Source organism: Lissotriton helveticus, chromosome 2_1 (genome assembly GCF_964261635.1).
Source record: "Lissotriton helveticus chromosome 2_1, aLisHel1.1, whole genome shotgun sequence".
NCBI classification, from domain to species: domain Eukaryota; kingdom Metazoa; phylum Chordata; class Amphibia; order Caudata; family Salamandridae; genus Lissotriton; species Lissotriton helveticus.
The window spans coordinates 344,832,732-344,854,869 of record NC_136059.1 but is presented as its reverse complement, the minus strand read 5'-3'; the positions used below and the strand labels follow the sequence as shown (position 1 = coordinate 344,854,869).

At 44.5% G+C, this 22,138-nt stretch overlaps 1 protein-coding gene across 1 annotated transcript in view; it reads right to left on the bottom strand.

Annotated features, from left to right (window-relative positions):
* IL7R (interleukin 7 receptor) overlaps positions 1-13,002 on the bottom strand; it is a 705,075-nt gene extending 692,073 nt beyond the window's left edge. Inside the window, exon 1 of the mRNA XM_078674941.1 lies at positions 12,650-13,002. Coding sequence (XP_078531067.1) covers positions 12,650-12,728 — 79 coding nt within the window. The 5' untranslated portion in view covers positions 12,729-13,002. The remainder of the gene's footprint in view (positions 1-12,649) is intronic.
* Positions 13,003-22,138: the final 9,136 nt, after the last annotated feature.

Sequence of the window (22,138 nt, the reverse complement as noted above, 5' to 3'; positions counted from 1 at the left end):
GGCAGCCATCGGCAACCCCAGTACACGGCCTATCCCTGCTGATGAGCGGTAATACCCCGAAACACGTGTCCAGGGATGGCGAAGACAGCGAAGATAGCAGAAGATCGAAAGATGATGCATCGCGAACACTTAACTACATTGACCAGAGTCCTTAGGGGCGACACCGCCGGTGTGTGAGTAGTGTGCGACCCCACCCCCATTTGTAACTTTAAAGCTCCCGTGAGCAGTGGGCTGACGAGCCTGGGATCCCGCACCTACGCGCCTGAGTGGTACTATACCTGGCAGATATTGGCAGCCATCGGCAACCCCAGTACACGGCCTATCCCTGCTGATGAGGGGTAATACCCTGAAACACGTGTCCAGGGATGGCGAAGACAGCGAAGATAGCAGAAGATCGAAAGATGATGCATCGCGAACACTTAACTACATTGACCAGAGTCCTTAGGGGCGACACCGCCGGTGTGTGAGTAGTGTGCGACCCCACCCCCATTTGTAACTTTAAAGCTCCCGTGAGCAGTGGGCTGACGAGCCTGGGATCCCGCACCTACGCGCCTGAGTGGTACTATACCTGGCAGATATTGGCAGCCATCGGCAACCCCAGTACACGGCCTATCCCTGCTGATGAGGGGTAATACCCCGAAACACGTGTCCAGGGATGGCAAAGACAGCTAAGATAGCAGAAGATCGAAAGATGATGCATCGCGAACACTTAACTACATTGACCAAAGTTCTTAGGGGCGACACCGCCGGTGTGTGAGTAGTGTGCCACCCCACCCCCATTTGTAACTTTAAAGCTCCCGTGAGCAGTGGGCTGACGAGCCTGGGATCCCGCACCTACGCGCCTGAGTGGTACTATACCTGGCTGATATTGGCAGCCATCTGCAACCCCAGTACACGGCCTATCCCTGCTGATGAGGGGTAATACCCCAAAACACGTGTCCAGGGATGGCGAAGACAGCGAAGATAGCAGAAGATCGAAAGATGATGCATCGCGAACACTTAACTACATTGACCAGAGTCCTTAGGGGCGACACCGCCGGTGTGTGAGTAGTGTGCGACCCCACCCCCATTTGTAACTTTAAAGCTCCCGTGAGCAGTGGGCTGACGAGACTGGGATCCCGCACCTACGCGCCTGAGTGGTACTATACCTGGCAGATATTGGCAGCCATCGGCAACCCCAGTACACGGCCTATCCCTGCTGATGAGGGGTAATACCCCGAAACACGTATCCAGGGATGGCAAAGACAGCGAAGATAGCAGAAGATCGAAAGATGATGCATCGCAAATACTTAACTACATTGACCAGAGTCCTTAGGGGCGACACCGCCGGTGTGTGAGTAGTGTGCGACCCCACCCCCATTTTTAACTTTAAAGCTCCCGTGAGCAGTGGGCTGACGAGCCTGGGATCCCGCACCTACGCGCCTGAGTGGTACTACACCTGGCAGATATTGGCAGCCATCGGCAACCCCAGTACACGGCCTATCCCTGCTGATGAGGGGTAATACCCCGAAACACGTGTCCAGGGATGGCGAAGACAGCGAAGATAGCAGAAGATCGAAAGATGATGCATCGCGAACACTTAACTACATTGACCAGAGTCCTTAGGGGCGACACCGCCGGTGTGTGTGTAGTGTGCGACCCCACCCCCATTTGTAACTTTAAAGCTCCCGTGAGCAGTGGGCTGACGAGCCTGGGATCCCGCACCTACGCGCCTGAGTGGTACTATACCTGGCAGATATTGGCAGCCATCGGCAACCCCAGTACACGGCCTATCCCTGCTGATGAGGGGTAATACCCCGAAACACGTGTCCAGGGATGGCGAAGACAGCTAAGATAGCAGAAGATCGAAAGATGATGCATCGCGAACACTTAACTACATTGACCAGAGTTCTTAGGGGCGACACCGCCGGTGTGTGAGTAGTGTGCCACCCCACCCCCATTTGTAACTTTAAAGCTCCCGTGAGCAGTGGCTGACGAGCCTGGGATCCCGCACCTACGCGCCTGAGTGGTACTATACCTGGCTGATATTGGCAGCCATCGGCAACCCCAGTACACGGCCTATCCCTGCTGATGAGGGGTAATACCCCGAAACACGTGTCCAGGGATGGCGAAGACAGCGAAGATAGCAGAAGATCGAAAGATGATGCATCGCGAACACTTAACTACATTGACCAGAGTTCTTAGGGGCGACACCGCCGGTGTGTGAGTAGTGTGCCACCCCACCCCCATTTGTAACTTTAAAGCTCCCGTGAGCAGTGGCTGACGAGCCTGGGATCCCGCACCTACGCGCCTGAGTGGTACTATACCTGGCTGATATTGGCAGCCATCGGCAACCCCAGTACACGGCCTATCCCTGCTGATGAGGGGTAATACCCCGAAACACGTGTCCAGGGATAGCGAAGACAGCGAAGATAGCAGAAGATCGAAAGATGATGCATCGCGAACACTTAACTACATTGACCAGAGTCCTTAGGGGCGACACCGCCGGTGTGTGAGTAGTGTGCGACCCCACCCCCATTTGTAACTTTAAAGCTCCCGTGAGCAGTGGTCTGACGAGACTGGGATCCCGCACCTACGCGCCTGAGTGGTACTATACCTGGCAGATATTGGCAGCCATCGGCAACCCCAGTACACGGCCTATCCCTGCTGATGAGGGGTAATACCCCGAAACACGTGTCCAGGGATGGCGAAGACAGCGAAGATAGCAGAAGATCGAAAGATGATGCATCGCGAACACTTAACTACATTGACCAGAGTCCTTAGGGGCGACACCGCCGGTGTGTGAGTAGTGTGCGACCCCACCCCCATTTGTAACTTTAAAGCTCCCGTGAGCAGTGGGCTGACGAGCCTGGGATCCCGCACCTACGCCCCTGAGTGGTACTATACCTGGCAGATATTGGCAGCCATCGGCAACCCCAGTACACGGCCTATCCCTGCTGATGAGGGGTAATACCCCGAAACACGTGTCCAGGGATGGCGAAGACAGCGAAGATAGCAGAAGATCGAAAGATGATGCATCGCGAACACTTAACTACATTGACCAGAGTCCTTAGGGGCGACACTGCCGGTGTGTGAGTAGTGTGCGACCCCACCCCCATTTGTAATTTAAAATCCAGTCAGTCCGTTTTGTTTATCGCTATTTTGGGAATTATACTTTTAGGAAGTTGTCAATATCCTAACTAAAACCAACTGGCTTTCCTGCCCGTGTCCAGCTGTCACCTGACCCCTAATTGCTGGCCTGTGATGAGATGTGTATTGCTCTCAGACATTAAACAAAGTGCTTTAGGTGTGGGGAGGGTACTGCTCCCCTGACACGATGACGTGGGGGCTGGACCCAGTCCTTTTGTGAGCTTTTAAGGGTGACTGCCTTGTCACTGGCAGATGTAGCTCATACCTAGGCCTGCTTCCCTTTTTTTCTCTTTACAGCCAGGGCCCAAACCCAGAGAGAGGGAAGAACCTGACCAGAACTGTTCAAGGGCTGAATAAAGGCTTGCACTCCACTCACAGTTTGGCACTGGGCATAAAAGTGGCCCTCAAACTTCTCCTCTGAACACTCCTGTAGTTATGAGTCAAGGACTACCCCGCTGTGTGAAGAACCTGAAGGAGGACTGGACCTGCTTGCCTTAAACCCAGGATCCCAGTAGTGACGCCAAGTGTCAGTTGGCTGACTTCCTGTTTTAGCTACAGGGAGACAACAAGCTTCCAGAGGCCTCTCTCACTGCAACTGCTCCGCAGACCGGTTCATACCGGACTTGCCCTGGAGTACCAGTGGTGTAAAACAGTCCCCCGCAGCCCCGGCGGGGCATTGGGGCCCCCGAGCTGCAGGAGGCCCACTCAGCTCGGTACTCTGGCCTGAGAGTTCTGTATTAGATCTGGAGCGGGTCCCCTCCATGAACCTTGCAGGGAAGCCCCCTAAACTTTTGTTACGCCACTGCCCTGGACCCCGTGCTGGCCTCTGTTGGAGGGAATCTTAGCTCCATTTTAGTGCCCCCAGGGATCCTGGGCCCTTTGCTGAGGGTAGAATGTAGTTATCCTGTTCACAGTGCAAGGAATGGGACTTAGAAACGCTTTACCACCTTTCTGCCTGAAGAACCAATGGAGAATGGGCTTGCCATCGAAGCCACTGCTGTCAAATGTTTTGCCCTACTGACGATTCCTAACTTTCAGAAAAGTTAATAATTCTTAAATGTAGAAGGTGTCATCAGGAATGAATGTCAAGGCCTTTCAGACACAGACTTTCCCTGACTGGAGCATCACCCTTTTTCAATGACGGAACCTGGAGCCTGCTCTACAGCAACCCACAGTTGTTGAGCCCCACTTCGGATCAAGTCTGCAGCTTGCTCCACCGATGGCTCAGTAACAATCGCCTTTCTTCATAAACGTTTTAAGTCTGAGGGTAAACTTTCTACTGAGACAAACCTGGTCCCTGTGTCCAATCGGACATTGATCGCGGTGGCCCTTAACTTTTGACTTTCACATGGTCTATCGTACAAGATATTCATGAGTAACTCATAAAACAAGCAATGGACTGAAATGATATCAAAAGGGTTGATTTATAATAAAAAAAAGGATATGTGGATACATATGATTCAGTAAAAAATAATTACATGATGTGGATAAACATGACTTATTCTAACACTAGATCACAAACAAACATGTAAATATTCATAAAAAATTGAATGGACGACTTTTTCTTTAAAAATAATTTCTCTAGTACAGAAAGTATCTAAGGCTGTGTGTCAACGCGTTTCGACAAAAAACATTTGTCTTCATCAGGACAGTTCGGTATCAGCCAATTTATCTAAAAAAAGATAAGACAAAATCACAAACAGTTCACAGTACATTGCAAGTCCTACTATTTACATATACAAAAATTGCTTCAGTTTGCAGAAAAAAAGATTTTTTTCTTTTTTCTTTTTTTTAAAAGCTTTCTTTTTCTTTAACAAAACCAGACTTATATCAAAGTACAACACAGATTTTGGAACACAGAGTTGGAAACCACTAACAGATATGATAAATATCACATTAATGACAATGACGGGATGAGGCCCGAAAGTAGTCATATAGCAGAAAGAGGCGTAACATTTTTACAAGACCAGTATTTTAGAAATCCTATAGTTCCAGAATTTTATACTAGATTATTTACCAAAATTTATTTCCTATATTACCTGCCTAGATGTATCATACCTACATGTAATTTTATGTGCCAAAAGGAATATACTTATGTATATGCTTTAATAATTAGTTGTGACATCTATTTCAACAGCTACTGGTCTATTTCTGTTAGAATTCTCAATAGCGATTGACCGTACGGTCTACAATGGGTTAATATGTTCATTTGGTTAATATATTCATATAAGTTTTCACATGCAGGCAATGAAATTGCATCCGTTTATTCACATTTAAATTGCTGAAAATCCTTACCTAAATTAGAGAAAATATATAGACTATCGGGTTCGTAGTAGATGGGGCAGGTAAGGCACCTCTCCTATTAAATCCGGAGACGGTATGTGATTGCTATTCAATAAGAGAAATACGTTCATTAAGATATTCTATAGATAAATCTGATCTTATTAAGATGTCCCTCTTTATTAATATGAAGATTGTAGCAGATGGTGTTCTTACCTGACTAGGCAGTAATCACTGCTGCCATCCTACTAATGCCAACATCTACTCTTCAACGTCTTTAAAAGTAAGGAATAGACAACCTCGTAGTTTTCTTTAAAAGCCGATGTATAAATGCAAGCTAAAGAAAAAGATATATATCTCTTTATTGCAGTAACTGTTCAGAGGACTATGAACAAGGCCTGAGCCATAAGTATCAGTAACAATTCCTTAATGTTATTGTTTACCTTTGAATCGAAGTTCGGGGGAATACTAGGAGAGTGGATGATCGTGGTGTTAATTTTCTTTCTTTGTGATTTTAAAAGGCGGCTTTATCTCGGAGAACAGCTACAGAATCGTGAAACAAAATATTGTATGATGTGAAGAAAACGCCCCTTGTATGGTTTTTTAAAAAGTTTAAGGAACCTGTTTTCATGGAAATTTACCTGTTATATCATGCTGTATGGGAGGTAAAAGACGCCGGGCTTTAAAAGCAGTCTCTCTCTGTACCGCTTGTGCCTGGGACCTTCACCGATCCCTTTAGAAACTTTCCCGCCCTTTAATTAAATTTAATATGGGGTTTTCTGTATCGTCCCAACAGGCAATCTCTTCTGAGCCATTACCATCGCCTGGGACACGAGCGGAGCTGAAAACCATCAGGTTTACCGTCTTTTGCCCTACTCGTTTTTCAGCGGTAACTATATGACAGGTAAACCATTAATAACGATGCTAGTTTTTTCTAGACCGCTCACGCTAACTTCCAGAGCGGTCCCAATACAAAAATTAAACCTTAATTTGTACCGGTCAACAGGTATAATTCGGACCCGCAAGTACTTTCTAATCGCCTTCACCTGTGAAACACAAGCGGTATAGAGAGAGACTGCTTTTAAAGCCCGGCGTCTTTTACCTCCCATACAGCATGATATAACAGGTAAATTTCCATGAAAACAGGTTCCTTAAACTTTTTAAAAAACCATACAAGGGGCGTTTTCTTCACATCATACAATATTTTGTTTCACGATTCTGTAGCTGTTCTCCGAGATAAAGCCGCCTTTTAAAATCACAAAGAAATAAAATTAACACCACGATCATCCACTCTCCTAGTATTCCCCCGAACTTCGATTAAAAGGTAAACAATAACATTAAGGAATTGTTACTGATACTTATGGCTCAGGCCTTGTTCATAGTCCTCTGAACAGTTACTGCAATAAAGAGATATATATCTTTTTCTTTAGCTTGCATTTATACATCGGCTTTTAAAGAAAACTACGAGGTTGTCTATTCCTTACTTTTAAAGACGTTGAAGAGTAGATGTTGGCATTAGTAGGATGGCAGCAGTGATTACTGCCTAGTCAGGTAAGAACACCATCTGCTACAATCTTCATATTAATAAAGAGGGACATCTTAATAAGATCAGATTTATCTATAGAATATCTTAATGAACGTATTTCTCTTATTGAATAGCAATCACATACCGTCTCCGGATTTAATAGGAGAGGTGCCTTACCTGCCCCATCTACTACGAACCCAATAGTCTATATATTTTCTCTAATTTAGGTAAGGATTTTCAGCAATTTAAATGTGAATAAACGGATGCAATTTCATTGCCTGCATGTGAAAACTTATATGAATATATTAACCAAATGAACATATTAACCCATTGTAGACCGTACGGTCAATCGCTATTGAGCATTCTAACAGAAATAGACCAGTAGCTGTTGAAATAGATGTCACAACTAATTATTAAAGCATATACATAAGTATATTCCTTTTGGCACATAAAATTACATGTAGGTATGATACATCTAGGCAGGTAATATAGGAAATAAATTTTGGTAAATAATCTAGTATAAAATTCTGGAACTATAGGATTTCTAAAATACTGGTCTTGTAAAAATGTTACGCCTCTTTCTGCTATATGACTACTTTCGGGCCTCATCCCGTCATTGTCATTAATGTGATATTTATCATATCTGTTAGTGGTTTCCAACTCTGTGTTCCAAAATCTGTGTTGTACTTTGATATAAGTCTGGTTTTGTTAAAGAAAAAGAAAGCTTTTAAAAAAAAGAAAAAAGAAAAAAATCTTTTTTTGTGCAAACTGAAGCAATTTTTGTATATGTAAATAGTAGGACTTGCAATGTACTGTGAACTGTTTGTGATTTTGTCTTATCTTTTTTTAGATAAATTGGCTGATACCGAACTGTCCTGATGAAGACAAATGTTTTTTGTCGAAACGCGTTGACACACAGCCTTAGATACTTTCTGTACTAGAGAAATTATTTTTAAAGAAAAAGTCGTCCATTCAATTTTTTATGAATATTTACATGTTTGTTTGTGATCTAGTGTTAGAATAAGTCATGTTTATCCACATCATGTAATTATTTTTTACTGAATCATATGTATCCACATATCCTTTTTTATATTAAAAATCAACCCTTTTGATATCATTTCAGTCCATTGCTTGTTTTATGAGTTACTCATGAATATGTGTTCTTTTCGATAGCCAGCTTTCAGTTCTATTTTTCTGCCTGGGTAGATACCTTTGCACAAAACTGTTTTCCCTGACCCAGGAGTACGATCCAAATCAGGGGGTCCTTGTTACCTACAAATCTATCGCACAAGATAATCATTGTTGAAGCTTTATGGTGCTAATTTTTATTCAAATTTTTAAAATTCATATTTCTGGTTATACTTATTAGATTTTTGTTGTTTTGGTGTTCTTTCATTTATTATAATGTACCCTACTTTTCTAAATTTGTTTGGGATTTTTCTTCTGTTGTCTTTTCACTTTATTACAGTTCGAATACTGCAGAAATACTTTACACATTGCTTCTAAGTTAAGCCTGACTGCTTTGTGCCAAACTACTAGGGGGTTTAGCACAGGTTTATTTAGTGACTTTTGTTGGTCACCCTGACAAGGATTATGATTATTATTAGAGGTAGGTTATCGTCCCCCTCATTAATACTCCAATTTCTTACACTTAAGGTGTGGGAGAAGCCCCAGTAAGCGTAAATATGGTAAATGTGCTATGGTGGTATCCTTTAATGTATTTTGTGCTCTTTCCCCAATCATCTGGCAACCATTGACATCTTCATACCATGTGGAGAAAGTCAGCATTCACCTCATCACAACGAGGCATTTTGGATAAGCTCCCATGCATTAATTATGAATCAGTTCTGATGTGATTTGGACTCTTGGTGTACAGGTAAAATTAATAATATTGTTATTATTATTTTCACAAATCCCATCATAAATATAATAATTTAATTGATTGGTACTTTAGTACGCATTAAACAATGAGCTATCTCAATGAAATATGATGAATCATACAAAGGGATATTTAAAGTACATTTTCATTGTGATATATATTTATTATATCACCAAAAGTACTGAAAATAATATTTCCTAAATATAAAAACTTAAACGTTAGATAAAACCTATAAAGATACTAAGTGAGCGTTATATTTTGAGCATACCTGTAATATCTAATTGGCACATAAAAATAGTCCATATACATCTTAACAATTTATATACGACACTCACACCCACATGCATCAAGCGATTTTGGGGTAGCAAACGGTGCAAATCGGAAAAATCGTCCGTTTGCGATTCCAAAATCACATTTTGGGATGCATTAAACAATTTTTCAAAAATCGCAATTTTTTGCGATTCCTAAAAATGCGATTGCATTTAAGGAATCGCATTTGTGCGATTCCTTAAATGCAATGCATGAATGTTTTAAAAAATGCGAATTCGCAAATAGGAGGAGCAAATTAACACGAGGTTGACCCTCGTGTTAATTTGCTAAATCTTTCACCAATGCTCAAAAAAGCATTTTTGAAAGTGTCATGTTACACACACACACATGTCCTTTGGACATGTGTGTGTGAAACTTGCACTTAAAAAAACATTTTAAGGGTGCAGGGGGGGGTCCTTTGGACCCTCCTCGGCACCCTCGAAATGCATTAACAAATTGCGATTCGCAAAATGAAAATCGCAAAAAGTTAATGCCTTCCCATTGATTCCTATGGGCCTCTAGGCCCATAGGAATCAATGTAATGCCATTCCTTAATTGCGATTCGCAATTAAGGAATCGCAAATAAAGAAAATTAAGGAATCTGAAAAACTTTTTCAATTTCTTGATGCATAGGATTTTGCAATTCCTAAATTGCGATTCCTTAATTTTCGCAATTTAGGAATCGCAAAATCCTACAATGATGCATGTGGCCGTAAATGTGTTGTGTAGCTGTATTTATTTGGCCTATTTCCATTAAATAATGGCAGCCATACCATAATCTAAAATATAGTGGAACACATCTGATTTTTTTTCTATTTCTATTTTTATTGGCCTACCTGTATCTGTAGCAAATTGAAAGATGTTGTAAGTACTTATTAGTGCATGATTGTGCCAACTGAGGGGCGCTTTCCCAGCTAGTGCTATCTCTGCAACATATGTTAGATAAGTCGGGCACTTAGCAACGTAGCCCAAACACTAAACAGCAGCATTTAACAAACATTGGTAAGCAATAGGTCTTGCTTCTGTATCCTATAACATGCAAAGAGGGACATGCACAAATGATGATGTAATTTGGGAATGTTGGAAATAATGATGACAGTGGTGGTAATGGTGTTTAATGGTGGTAGCATATGTGGTGGGGTATTGGCTTATAGTGGAGTCCTCAATAAAAATACATTTTAAAAGTTGATTACAATAAACAAAAATACAGAATGCGAAACAGAATATCTGATGACTGATTGTATTTTTCAGATATAAAGTAGTCTGTCATGCATTAAAATGCAGCCACTCTATATTGTGTGTTTCCAGTATGTCCATAAATGGTTAGGTCACTTTCAAAGACTAGGGTGGGTTCTTTGCCTTGCCTTCTATCGTAATGATTCAGTTTTATGCTTCAGTTTTATGACGATCCTTTTCCTATACACTGGCCTGATTAATTTCCTCAGCAGTGCTTCTGATCTACATGACTGAGTTACCTGGTGCACTTCAGTCTGTGACTTAGTGACACCGATGTGACTGGTTGGTATCCTAACAAACTATCCTCGGGCACGTTTGGTGATATTCTGTACTATTCATTAGTCACAAAACTGTTTAACAGATTCCTCCGATTTGTTTTTCTTTGTTTTCACTGAGATTACTTTACCAACATCATAACCTACTGATGTCAATTCGGCCTTTTTCTTTCATCAATTGCTGCACCGTTTTTGCACCCCAGTATGTCTTTTAGGTTTCTTTATTGTTTATTATTTTAGGACATATATTTACGAGGTTGTGTATATTCTGTTTGGATGAAGATGTGAATTTAAAGACCAGATAAGCAACAAAAAATGATTTCTGTGTTAACCTCGAAGATTTACTGACCCCCTCCCTTCTCTCTTTGCTTGCACTGTTTATACTGTGTCACTCACATCCCACTGTCCGCTGTGCTGTTAGCACTGAAACACGTAAATAATTATATATATACGTGTGTGTGTGTGTATATATATATGTATATATTTATATATCTCAAGTTATTTATATATCTACAGATATGTGTATAGAGAGAGAGAGATGAGATTTATTTTCTCTAACCTATTGACTAGCCATTTGAATCTTTGCTTTCAGTACTTCATTGCACATAGGCAACTGATTGATTCGTGTTGCTGTGATAACCTTAGATTCCTGGATATGTTTGACAGTAGCTATATACATTTTGTATACCTATGTTTAAATGAATCCCAGGGCGCCTTTGCCACTGTTCATTAGGTATCCCGATTCCCATGGGACATAGTGTGTTAGCACGAGTCCTGCAGTGTGGCGTGTGCTGGAGGGAGAGTGTCAGATATAGCCCACTCTATAGTTTCCTGTCTTGGTATCCGAGTCGCATACATTGAATGACCTGTAGACAAAATACGGCCTCATGGCGTCGTCCAAGACTTCCTCGGTTTATGGCAAGGGTAAAAAACAGAAAGTGCTCCTCCGACTCGGTATTTACCCTGCAGACAGAGGACTCTCGCCACCTGCTTCTCAGATGGGTTGGGGACAAAATACCATATCTGAACATTAAAAAAAAGATGGATCCCCCCTGAGGTGGTTCGACTATGGAGATATTTTAACTAAAATCAGCAAAGATTTTAGACGCCCTTTAATCTCGTCCCTGCTGGTCTCAGGGGCAGGTGCGTGGCAGGTTCAGGCCTCATGAATTGGTACTGCAACTCAGGAGGTAAGATTGGCCCATAGCTCACTGAACTGACGTAGTAAGTGACGTGGGGACTGGTACTAGTGCCTCGCTGTAGCTGTGAGTTAAAGAGACTGCGAGATGACCTTGCGTCTATCTCTCTAGTCTAGACCCCATGACTGAAGGGTCACCGATGAACAAAACCGGGCTGGACAGAGGCCCAGGACCGGCCAGGCCGAGTTAAACTTTCATCTCCGCCGCAGTCCACTGAGAGGGTTCTGAATGTTGTCTGAAAGGTACATTTTAGTACCACGCTGTACAATTCGGTGCCTGCTTTTTTAATACATAATAAGGCTATGTAATGATAAAAAAAAGCCTAGAAAAATACAGGTATTGCTGTTTTCGAATTAATTTGCATACGGACACCTTTATAGTGAACCTCAATAAGACACTTGAATTTAAGTCCAAAGTGAACATGTTTTTTCCTCAAAATAAGAAACAGCTTTATAAAACATTCAGGAACATTGTTTTCTACGCGCCAGAAATAAAGTGCATCCTCTTAATGTCATTTCATGCTTACTAATTAAGCCATGGTGCAGAGCAGATAAATACGCTGTCGATAGTCACCAAAGTAAGAAATATGGACTAACCACCACCTTGTTCTTTGGAAGAGAGGCGCGCTAAAGATGGCATAATGGGTTTGCAAGGCTTTTCTCACTTTTATGGACACCCCGTTTGAAAACACCCTTGCCAGATAAACCGCAAAGTACGCAGCATAGACACATCAAATACAATCTGAGATGCTTCGCAGCGCTTTATAGCCCCTTCAATGCCAATCTCCATAAAAAGATAATCCGACGAAAGCATTTACCGTCGTCCGGCGTGAGTCCGCTCTCGCAGCAGGCACGGTGGACCAGGAGCAGCAAGGTGAGGGCAGGGATGCGTGGCATGGTGAGCGCGAGGCCGTGCGCGCGTGCCGCGCTCACACCGAGTGTGAGCCGAGGGAGGCTTCTCTGACTGCACACCTACGGTCCCTGCTCACTAATCACGCAGCTAGGGGGAAGTAGCATCATACCGAACAAGTAAATACAATGACTTATTGACAGCTGTGCAGAGGACGGAAAAGGAAGCCACGGCGAGCTAAGGTACAGGAAGGGTGGCCACGAAATTCGCGGATGGGCACATTAAAGCCTCGTGTGCTGGTCAGGGCTGCTTCAGTTCGCGGCATTGTTCTCCCCCTCTTCTGCACCACCGAGACTGCGGAAGTAAGATGTAGTACCGGTGGTGCTGAATTTACCGCCTGTACTGGTATTGAAGTTACCGGCGGCCGCGTGCTCTATTTGTGGGTCCCAGACGTACAGGCAAACCTACAAAGCAGTTTACTACTAACACCCCTGTGAACTGCTTAGAGAGGCATGCACGCACGCCTAACCATTATTATTAACAATTATAATGACACAGGTGCAACGTACCAGGAGAGCAGAGAGGATAAACATTTCATAGCAAGTCAGCAGAGGGAGCACGAGATGCGAGTAGTGATCCACACTTTAACTTTAGGGAGGATCGTTGCGTGTGACGGCAGGAACTTAGAACAGACAAGAGGACGGTGTGCCAAGGCTGGTGGTGGGGAATTCCAGAGCCGTGTTGCTCTACCAGAGAATGCCTGTCTCGTGAGCTGGGGCGGCCCTCAATCGGGTTGACCGGACAGCGCCCTGGGTGGAAAGAAAATGCGGTGTTTCTTGTAGGGGTTGGGAGGATCGTAGCGTGTGATGACAGGACGTGTGAGGAAGAAAGGAGGAGGGCAGGGGATGGGGTGCCAACAATTACGCTGAGTTATATTAAGGTCTGATTACAAAGACTTTAACGGACCCGATTGAGGCCAAGCTGGATGGACGAGCTGCTGTTTGCATGACAATAAGTCAAGTCGGCCCCTACTGCCCCCCTCAGAATACTGGCACCTCGGGTCCGGCTCGCCCACGCCCAAGGCCGGCCCTGCTTCTTCGGCATTCTTACGAGATGTCAGAGGTTCGAGCAGCAGGGATTCAGTGTTTCTTGATTCCTTCACTTTGATTACTTTATTTCGGTCAAAGACCATAAAAGTGCAATAAAATATGTACAAGCAGGATAATAAAACATAATTACTTCAGAATTAAAACGTTATTAAACATTGGTTATCAAAGGAATAGTAAAGCATAAAAACAGTAGTCCATTATTCCTTATGGATAAATGCAGTTCTTCTCCGCCACATGCCGAATAAAAACCGGGAAACGGCAAAAACAATGAGAGGGGCAGTGTCATAAGTTAGGACTCTACAGGCATGTACACAATGTCTAAAACCACCCAGGTTTTTGCATAATGGGATAATCCAGCACTTCCGAATTTCACTGTATGCTGGGCAAAAAAAGAGGATATGTATAATGTCTTCCCTGGCGTGATTATGGAAAGGCGGGATTTTAGCTCTAGAGTCTGCTTACCATTCTCCAGAATCCCGTCACAGGTGGACTAGACCTTTTTACCTGTCATAGAGTGATTTAGGCAACCTGTTCACAAATATCAATTTAATTCCACTGATTCCCAATTGCTTTCCCCCAAAGAACCACTGACCAAAACTAAGTTTGAAGGTTTATTACATAACCAAAAATAACTGCAGGTACAAACACCTCAGCAGGAGGTTCAGAAGATACACAGGCACTAATACAAACATAATCCTACGGAAAAGTCTCAAGCGACTAATGAATAATACTAGAATCAATTCCAGAATCATCAGACTGAACAGAATAGCTATAACCTGAGTTCTGGTACTCATCGGACTAATAGGCATTAATTCAGATTAGTCTGTCCCTACACTATGCTAAGTGACATCCCTACTCAGCAATAGCCCAACCTAACCAAAAGGTGTCAGCCGTGGAGACTTCTCAAAGAAGCTCGCCCACATTCTCTCTTAACTAGAGACTCCGTCTTCGCAGCTAAGCTCCTTGACCATCCAACCGCTCTCTCTAGCTCCTCAGCCCATCTGCTCTGCCTCCACCCTCGGGGCACTGACCCTAATACAAAACCCCACAATACGAACGACACGCCTTCCGGTACGTCCCTCTCGAAGGTGTTAACTACAACATTTTCCAGTATGGCACCGGTCCATTCTTGTTCGTGCAGACGTCCTTGGATCCCAGACTCTTCATCGCTTCTAGTTGCATCTTCAAATTCCTGGTCTACTCCTCCATGTCTGAGTCTAGCATTTCTAAATGTCATACACAATGGGCCCTTCTACTCTACAATCTACTTGGTGATGCACCTGCAAAAGAATATACGCAAATAGGCTCACAGTCTAATAATGTTGCAACATTTTCTAAAAGCCTCTTTCATAAGCATTTCTACAGTTTAAATATTTAAGCAAGACATTTTCAAATAGGCCTACACCATTTTCTATGAACTAGGCCTCTGCTGGATTTATAGGCCCATCATCGTACATGAGCAGTTCTCTTGGTTCACTAGGCCTCCAATCTTAACAGCAAATGCATTTTCTACTTTAAGCTAGTTATCGATTATAAAAGCCACAGTAAACTTCAATAAGCAATCTAAATGCACAATAGTATTCGTTTAAACGCACTTCTCATTGGTGAAATATACCATTCTAACGCCATCACTCAGTTAAGTAGCAAATGTGGATTTACACTTTGTAACATTGGTTCTGCACATTTTCTGATACCAATCACTCTAGTATTCTATCTCACATTGCATTTAAGCATGTTTAAAGCCCTCCACATATACGGGTGCCGACTACTTGTACATATGATGCACCCCTACAAATTTCACTGCAAATGGCGCTCTCTCAGTTCCCCCCTTTGATGACCCGTGTCATCACCACCCTCACAACATCCTCAGGGTAAGAACCGATCTAAACTGAGCTTGTGGCCATTTTCCCTCGCTTAAGCATTTCCAACGCCCTCAAGCTGCGGTATTGACTGTCCTGCAGTCTCTCCATCCGTATCTCTTGCGCTCTCATCGATCTCGCCAATCTAGTGGACTTGTACCACTTGTACAATCTCACTAAACCCCATAGTCCAATCACACATGCCACTGTTATGATAAGGGGTTTCAGTACATACCCAAGGAAACTCTTTCCCAAATTGGAAAACCAGTTCCCAACTTTCCCAAATCCTTTGCCAACAGTTTCCCATGCATTCTCTTGGGTCAAATCCTCAAGTTCATAATGAATTGCAGTAATGTTGCTTATATATTTCTCCAGATCCTTAGAGTTGTCTGGTATATAAGTGCAACATTCTTGGACCTTCAAACGTTTACAGACCCCGCCCTCTTTTGCTAGAATGACGTCTAGGGCAAGACGGTTCTGTAAAACCATTGTCCTGATCGACAACATCTCACCCTCGACCAGCACTAATGACTTAGCTGTATTCATTGACAATTCATCCACTACAGTTGCCAACCTCCATATTTTTATGTCATTTAAAATGACCCCCAACATAGGTATCGCTGCTCCAAACACATCTCCCACAATTGCTCCAGCACTTTCCCTTCGCTTCACCCTCCTTTGAGGTCCTCCCTCTAAGAGCGCAAAATCTTCAGTATGATAAATCTTGGGAAAGATAATTGCTAGATAGCAAGTTCCATACCACTTCTCCGGCAATATCACATACGCATTCCTCCGGCAAACAAAATACACAGTAGGAATCACCTGCACCACGCTCTTCAAGAAATCTTTGGTGTAATACACCAATGTGAAGGTGTGTTCACACGTAGTATGACCCACATACACATTCTCATAGTACGTCTGTGGTCGGTGAAGGCACAACTTCCCTTTCTGCACTTCATCTAGAGCTATCGGACCATAACGCCCTCTTGACTTGTGCTGCTTTTCTTCTTCGGTCCAATCTACCTTGCCTTGCCCTGAATCTCACAACTTTTTCTGTTTCGTGTACCTATCCTCCACCTGTTCAATGAACCTCTTCTCTATCTCTGATAATGAGCAGGTCAAGTTGTGTCGGTGTGCATACGGGGTGTCTAGCTCTTGAGTGGGAATGAAAAAATATCCGAGTCTATCCTCTGACTTATAATAGTCCCACTTGTTCAAGTGCTTGTAATTCGGGACTTCAGGTAACACAGCATCATAATTCGAAAAGAAATAGTCAAAATGATTTCGCCCATAAAGTATACTAATTAGCAAACTACAGGATATTCCATATGTCAATGGAAGGTGATGGTATCTAATACCCTCATCTACTGAAGCTGGCAATTGCATACACACATAACAATCCTTCGCATCCATCGCCTCAATGTATTCATACAACAGCTTTGCATACGCATTCTATCCAAAATTTCCTTTAGACAAGTCCGTATGTAACCTACGACTTTCTGCAGCCAGCAAATCTTTTTCCCTTCGCTCTCTGTCTTCTTTCTGGCTAGGGGTGGGAGGTGAAGGTGTCCCCACAGCCTTTCCTACCTGTTCGTGTGGTGCAAAATATGAAACTAAAACTACTATAGCTATAAGGAGTATCACTCCTCCTAAAAGAGTGCCTACTATGCACTTGGCTCCACGATTCGGGTTTCCAGGCGCCATGGTCTCAGCACAAAGTAGTTAGTTTTCGGAAAGCACCCAAAGTCTCTTTCTTCGTTATTTGAATCTCTCGAACCACTTCAGAAAGCGGAAATCCCCGTTTCAGTTCTTCTTTTGCTTCAATAATAGACAGCCCTAACCCTTCTCCGTCCCCTGTGGAAAGTCCCTAAATTTGTTCTTCTTCCACTCGGCTCTAGGTTAAGTTCAACAGCTATTTACAAAAGTCTATTCAAAGTTTTTACAAGTCTCTAATAATCAATGATGATACTCGGTCCAATTGCCTGCAACACATAGTCTAAAAGTTCCATGCGGAGCACAACTGCGTCATAAGATGGTGTATCCAGAGTAAATGTAGGAAAAACCAGTCTATCTAGGAGTAGATCACGTATTTTGCTCAGGAGAGGGGGATTAGGAATTGTGAGTGTCAGTACGCCTTCAATTTCAAGTCCAGGTACCAACAGTATCACTTCCAGCTTAACATTTGGGATCGTACTGGTCACCGCCACTGACCTCACCCTCCCGGACCTCAGTACACCTGGCATTTGTGAAAGTGTAGGTCCACTCTGGAGTGGCGTATCTTTGGCAAGGTACTCTCACCCTCCTTGACCTTCTCGGACCCCTCTGCTCAGCTCCTTGTTCTCCCCTTCCAGATCTGATTCTTCGGAAACAGGGGCAAGATCTCTTTCGGAAGCCAATCTCACATTCATTCGCCTCCGTCTCTCGGGCCAATGAGCCTCTGCACTTCTTGCTCTCCTGCTTCTCATTTGGACACCCTGCTCGTCTCCACTGTCGACCTCCTCTGCACTCAGATCACCTTCTTCGCCACTTCCTCCTTCTGAGGCAGATTCCGTGTCACTGTCGTCGTGGTCGTTTCCTGCCTGATCAGGGAAGTCCCCAACTTCCACCGGCACCCCCACAGCTTGACTTATCCCCTCTGATGAATCCTCTTCTTCGTTATTGTTCTCATCTACGAGAGGAGCTGTTCCCTCTAAGGGTGCTGGGACTCGTCGGGTGTGAGAAGCATGGATCCAGTTTGGCAATCCACCGCACTTCACAGCAGTAGTAGTGACTAGAATCACTTGGAAAGGTCCTCTCCAACGCACATCCAGGCAGCTCTTCCGCACATGCTTCCGCACCAGGACCCAGTCACCAGGGCACAGGTCGTGACAAAGGTCGCTAGAAGCCGGGATTTCAGCAGCCTGCACCTGAAGAGACACAGAACGGATGACATCAGAAAGTCCCCTGCAGTAATCAAGAATCACGTCATCAGTGATATTCAGCAAAGCAGTTGTAGGAATAGATGGCAGTCTCATAGCCCTCCCCATCAGCACTTCATGAGGTGAGAGCCCTGTCCTCCTGTCTGGGGTACTACGCATACTCATTAGTACCAATGGCAATGCATCGGGCCTCTTCAGGGATGTGGATGAGCACACCTTTGCCATTCGGGCTTTAAGGGTTCCGTTTATTTGCTCCACTATGCCAGAAGCCTCTGGACGGTAGCTACAATGCAGTCTCTGATCAATGTTCAGGGCAGAGCAGAGCATCTTCACAACTTCGCTATTGAAGTGCTTCCCTCTGTCCGATTCCAAAGAGGTCGGAACCCCGAATCGTGGCACCAGTTCCCTCAACAACAGCTTTGCTACTGTGAGTGTATCGCACCTACGAGTGGGATATGCCTCAACCCATCTTGAGAACACACACATAATCACCAGGACATACCTGAGGCAATTGCACCTCGGCATTTCAATGAAATCTATCTGCATCCTGTAAAAAGGTCCACCGGACCTTCCAATGTGACTCAATGTAACTGGTGTTCTTTTCCCAACATTTATCTGTTGACACGTTACACATCTCTGACATACTGCTTCCGCAGCCTGTCTAAACTTCGGATTGTACCACGTTTGCCTGAACACACGCATCATCGCATCCCTTCCCAGATGCACAGGACCATGTATCTGTCGTGCCATTGCACTCACCAGCTCATTCGGCAATACAGCTCTTCCATCAGCCGAAACCCACATGTCCAAATATCCTTTGACACAACCTGCCGATTCCCACACTCTTTTTCATAATCAGACGCTTATCCCTGCATGTCTCTCAACTCTTCCCATGTGTCTGCCACCTCAAGCATCATGCTTAGTTCGGTTCTTTCCCTTGGTCCCTCAATTGTTTGTTCAGTAAAGGAGTATCCTTGTTCCGCGCAATATCGTGCGACTTCATCAGCATAGCGATTCCCCATTGTCACAAAATCTGTGCCTCTAGTATGGGCGGTGCACTTTACCACAGCTATTTCCACAGGACCTTGCAAGGCCTCCAGCAATAACCTGATAAATTCGCCATTTCTGATTGGGGAGCCCGATGATGTCATGTAACCCCTCTGAGACCACAACTGGCCGAAGTCATGAACCACCCCAAATCCATATTGGCTGTCAGTGAATATGGTGATCCGAATCCCGTTGGCTGCCAAACAGGCACGCGTCAACGCAATTATCTCAGCCACCTGCGCGGAGTGTACTCCTTCCAGGCAAGCTGCTTCAATTATTCCCGAAATAGTACAGACAGCAAACGCTGCTCTCAACTGACCAGTATTGTCTCTTACACATGAGCCATCCACAAAGTAAATTTCATCAGGGTCTGTCAATGGCACATCAACAATATCCGGTCTAGGTTTGGTGCATAATTCGGTCACATCAAGACAATCATGGTCTTCACAATCATCTTCTATATCATGTGGTAATGGCAACAAAGTAGCAGGATTCAAGACAGAGCACCTCCTGAGAGTCACATTCTCCGCAGCAAGTATAACCTGCTCGTAGCGTGTGAGTCTGTTGTTGGTCAAGTGCTGCGTCTTGGTCCGGGTCATCAACAATTCCACAGAATGAGGTACATGCACCGTCAGTGGATATCCCATCACTATACTTTCACATCTTTCAATGCTGACACGTGGAGTAGTGTGGCTCACTGGTTAGAGGCAGCAGGCCTGAGAGCAGAAGTCGGCCCGGGACCAGGTTCAATTCCAGACGCGGCAGGGTCGTGGACCTTGGTCAGCGGACTCGATAATTCTCGCTTCGGTGCTTACTCTAATCAGGGGTTCCACTCGGCAACTCTGGGCATTAGCTTGCCTAATCTCCACAACGGCCCCACCAATTCCGGGGATGCCTGGCTCCACCTTGAGGACTCCCAGCAAGGGACTATCCCACAGGGAAAGCCAGGACGGGTTCCCCAGAGTTATACAGCGCCGGGACGCCCCGTTGCTGGGGCAGCTGTGCGCTTAACAAGTATACTACATTTACATTTACATTTACATTTACATGTTGCGGCAACGGATTTGAGACATCCGGGCAACTATGCGGCTACTGGATCTAAAGTAGCCGAGAAGTATGCAACTGGTCTACGGACTCCTCCATGGTCCTGCACTAAGACTGCCAATGCACACCCCTCCCTCTCGCAGCAGAACAATGCAAATGATTTGGTGTAATCGGGCATTCCCAGAGCTGGAGCACGACACAGGTCCTCTCGCAGCTCGAGAAAAGCCATCATACAATCTGTGTCCCATGGTACCGGATCACTTACGTCCTTGTGCGTCAGTTTCTGCAATGGCTTCGCCTTCAGGGAAAAGTTGGCAATCCACTGTCGGCAATAGCCAACCATGCCTAGGAACATCCTAACCTCTCTTTGAGTCGAGATCATAGTCATCCTCATGATCGTCTCAATCCTGTCAGGCAACACTTTTCTCTTCCCTTTCTCTATTCTGTGACCCAGATACTGCACTTCTTGCAGGCAGTACTGTAACTTGCTGGGGGATACCTTGTGTCCATTCTCTCCCAAATGGTTCAGCAAGGCAATGGTGTCAATCCTGCAAGCATCTTCTGTGTCTGACGCAACAAGGAGGTCGTCTATGTACTGCACAAGAACAGAGTTCTGCGGCAGTACCAGACTCTCAAGATTTCTTTTCAGCAACTGATTAAAGATCGATGGGCTCTCTGTATACCCTTGAGGGATACGACACCATGTTAAGACGCGACTCTCTATTTTGAACGCGAAAAGAAGTTGGCTGTCCTCGTGCAAGGGGATGGAAAAGAAAGCCTGACACAAATCAATCACAGAAAACCATTCAGCTTGGAACGGTATCTGAAACAGTATCACTGATGGATTCGGTACCACTGGACAACATGGGACAACTATGTTGTTAACCTTTCGTAAATCCTGCACAATCCTAAACTTCCCACTTGGCTTCTGCAGCCCCATTATCGGAGAGTTACAGGGACTGCCCATAACCTCCTTCAGAATTCCCTGTCTGATCATGGACTCAATCACGGGTTTTATCCCTGCAACTGTCTCCGGGGTCAACTTGTACTGGGGCGTTCTTGGGAATTCAGCGTTCGGTCTCACTTGAATTCTGACGGGCTCTACTCCTTTGATCAATCCAATTTCCTCCCCTGTAAAGTCCCAGACCTCCGGAGAGACCGAATCTCTCAAATCCCAGGGGAGTTCCTCCACTGTTATAGCAGGGTACAATTCAATGCACACATGCGTATTTGCAACCTTAAAGTCTGCATCATCATCGTTTGTCTGTAACTCAACTCCCTTTGGGGTACAATAGATGGTGCAATTGAGTTTACACAAAAGGTCTCTTCCTAACAGGCACACAGGACTAGAATCACACACCACGAACTGGTGTCTATCTCTGAAACTTCCGATCTTCACAGGAACTGGCTCAGTCAGGGGGTTTGTCATTCTTCTGTTTGCTACTCCTACAACTTGTATGGTCTGTCCTGAAAGAGGTAA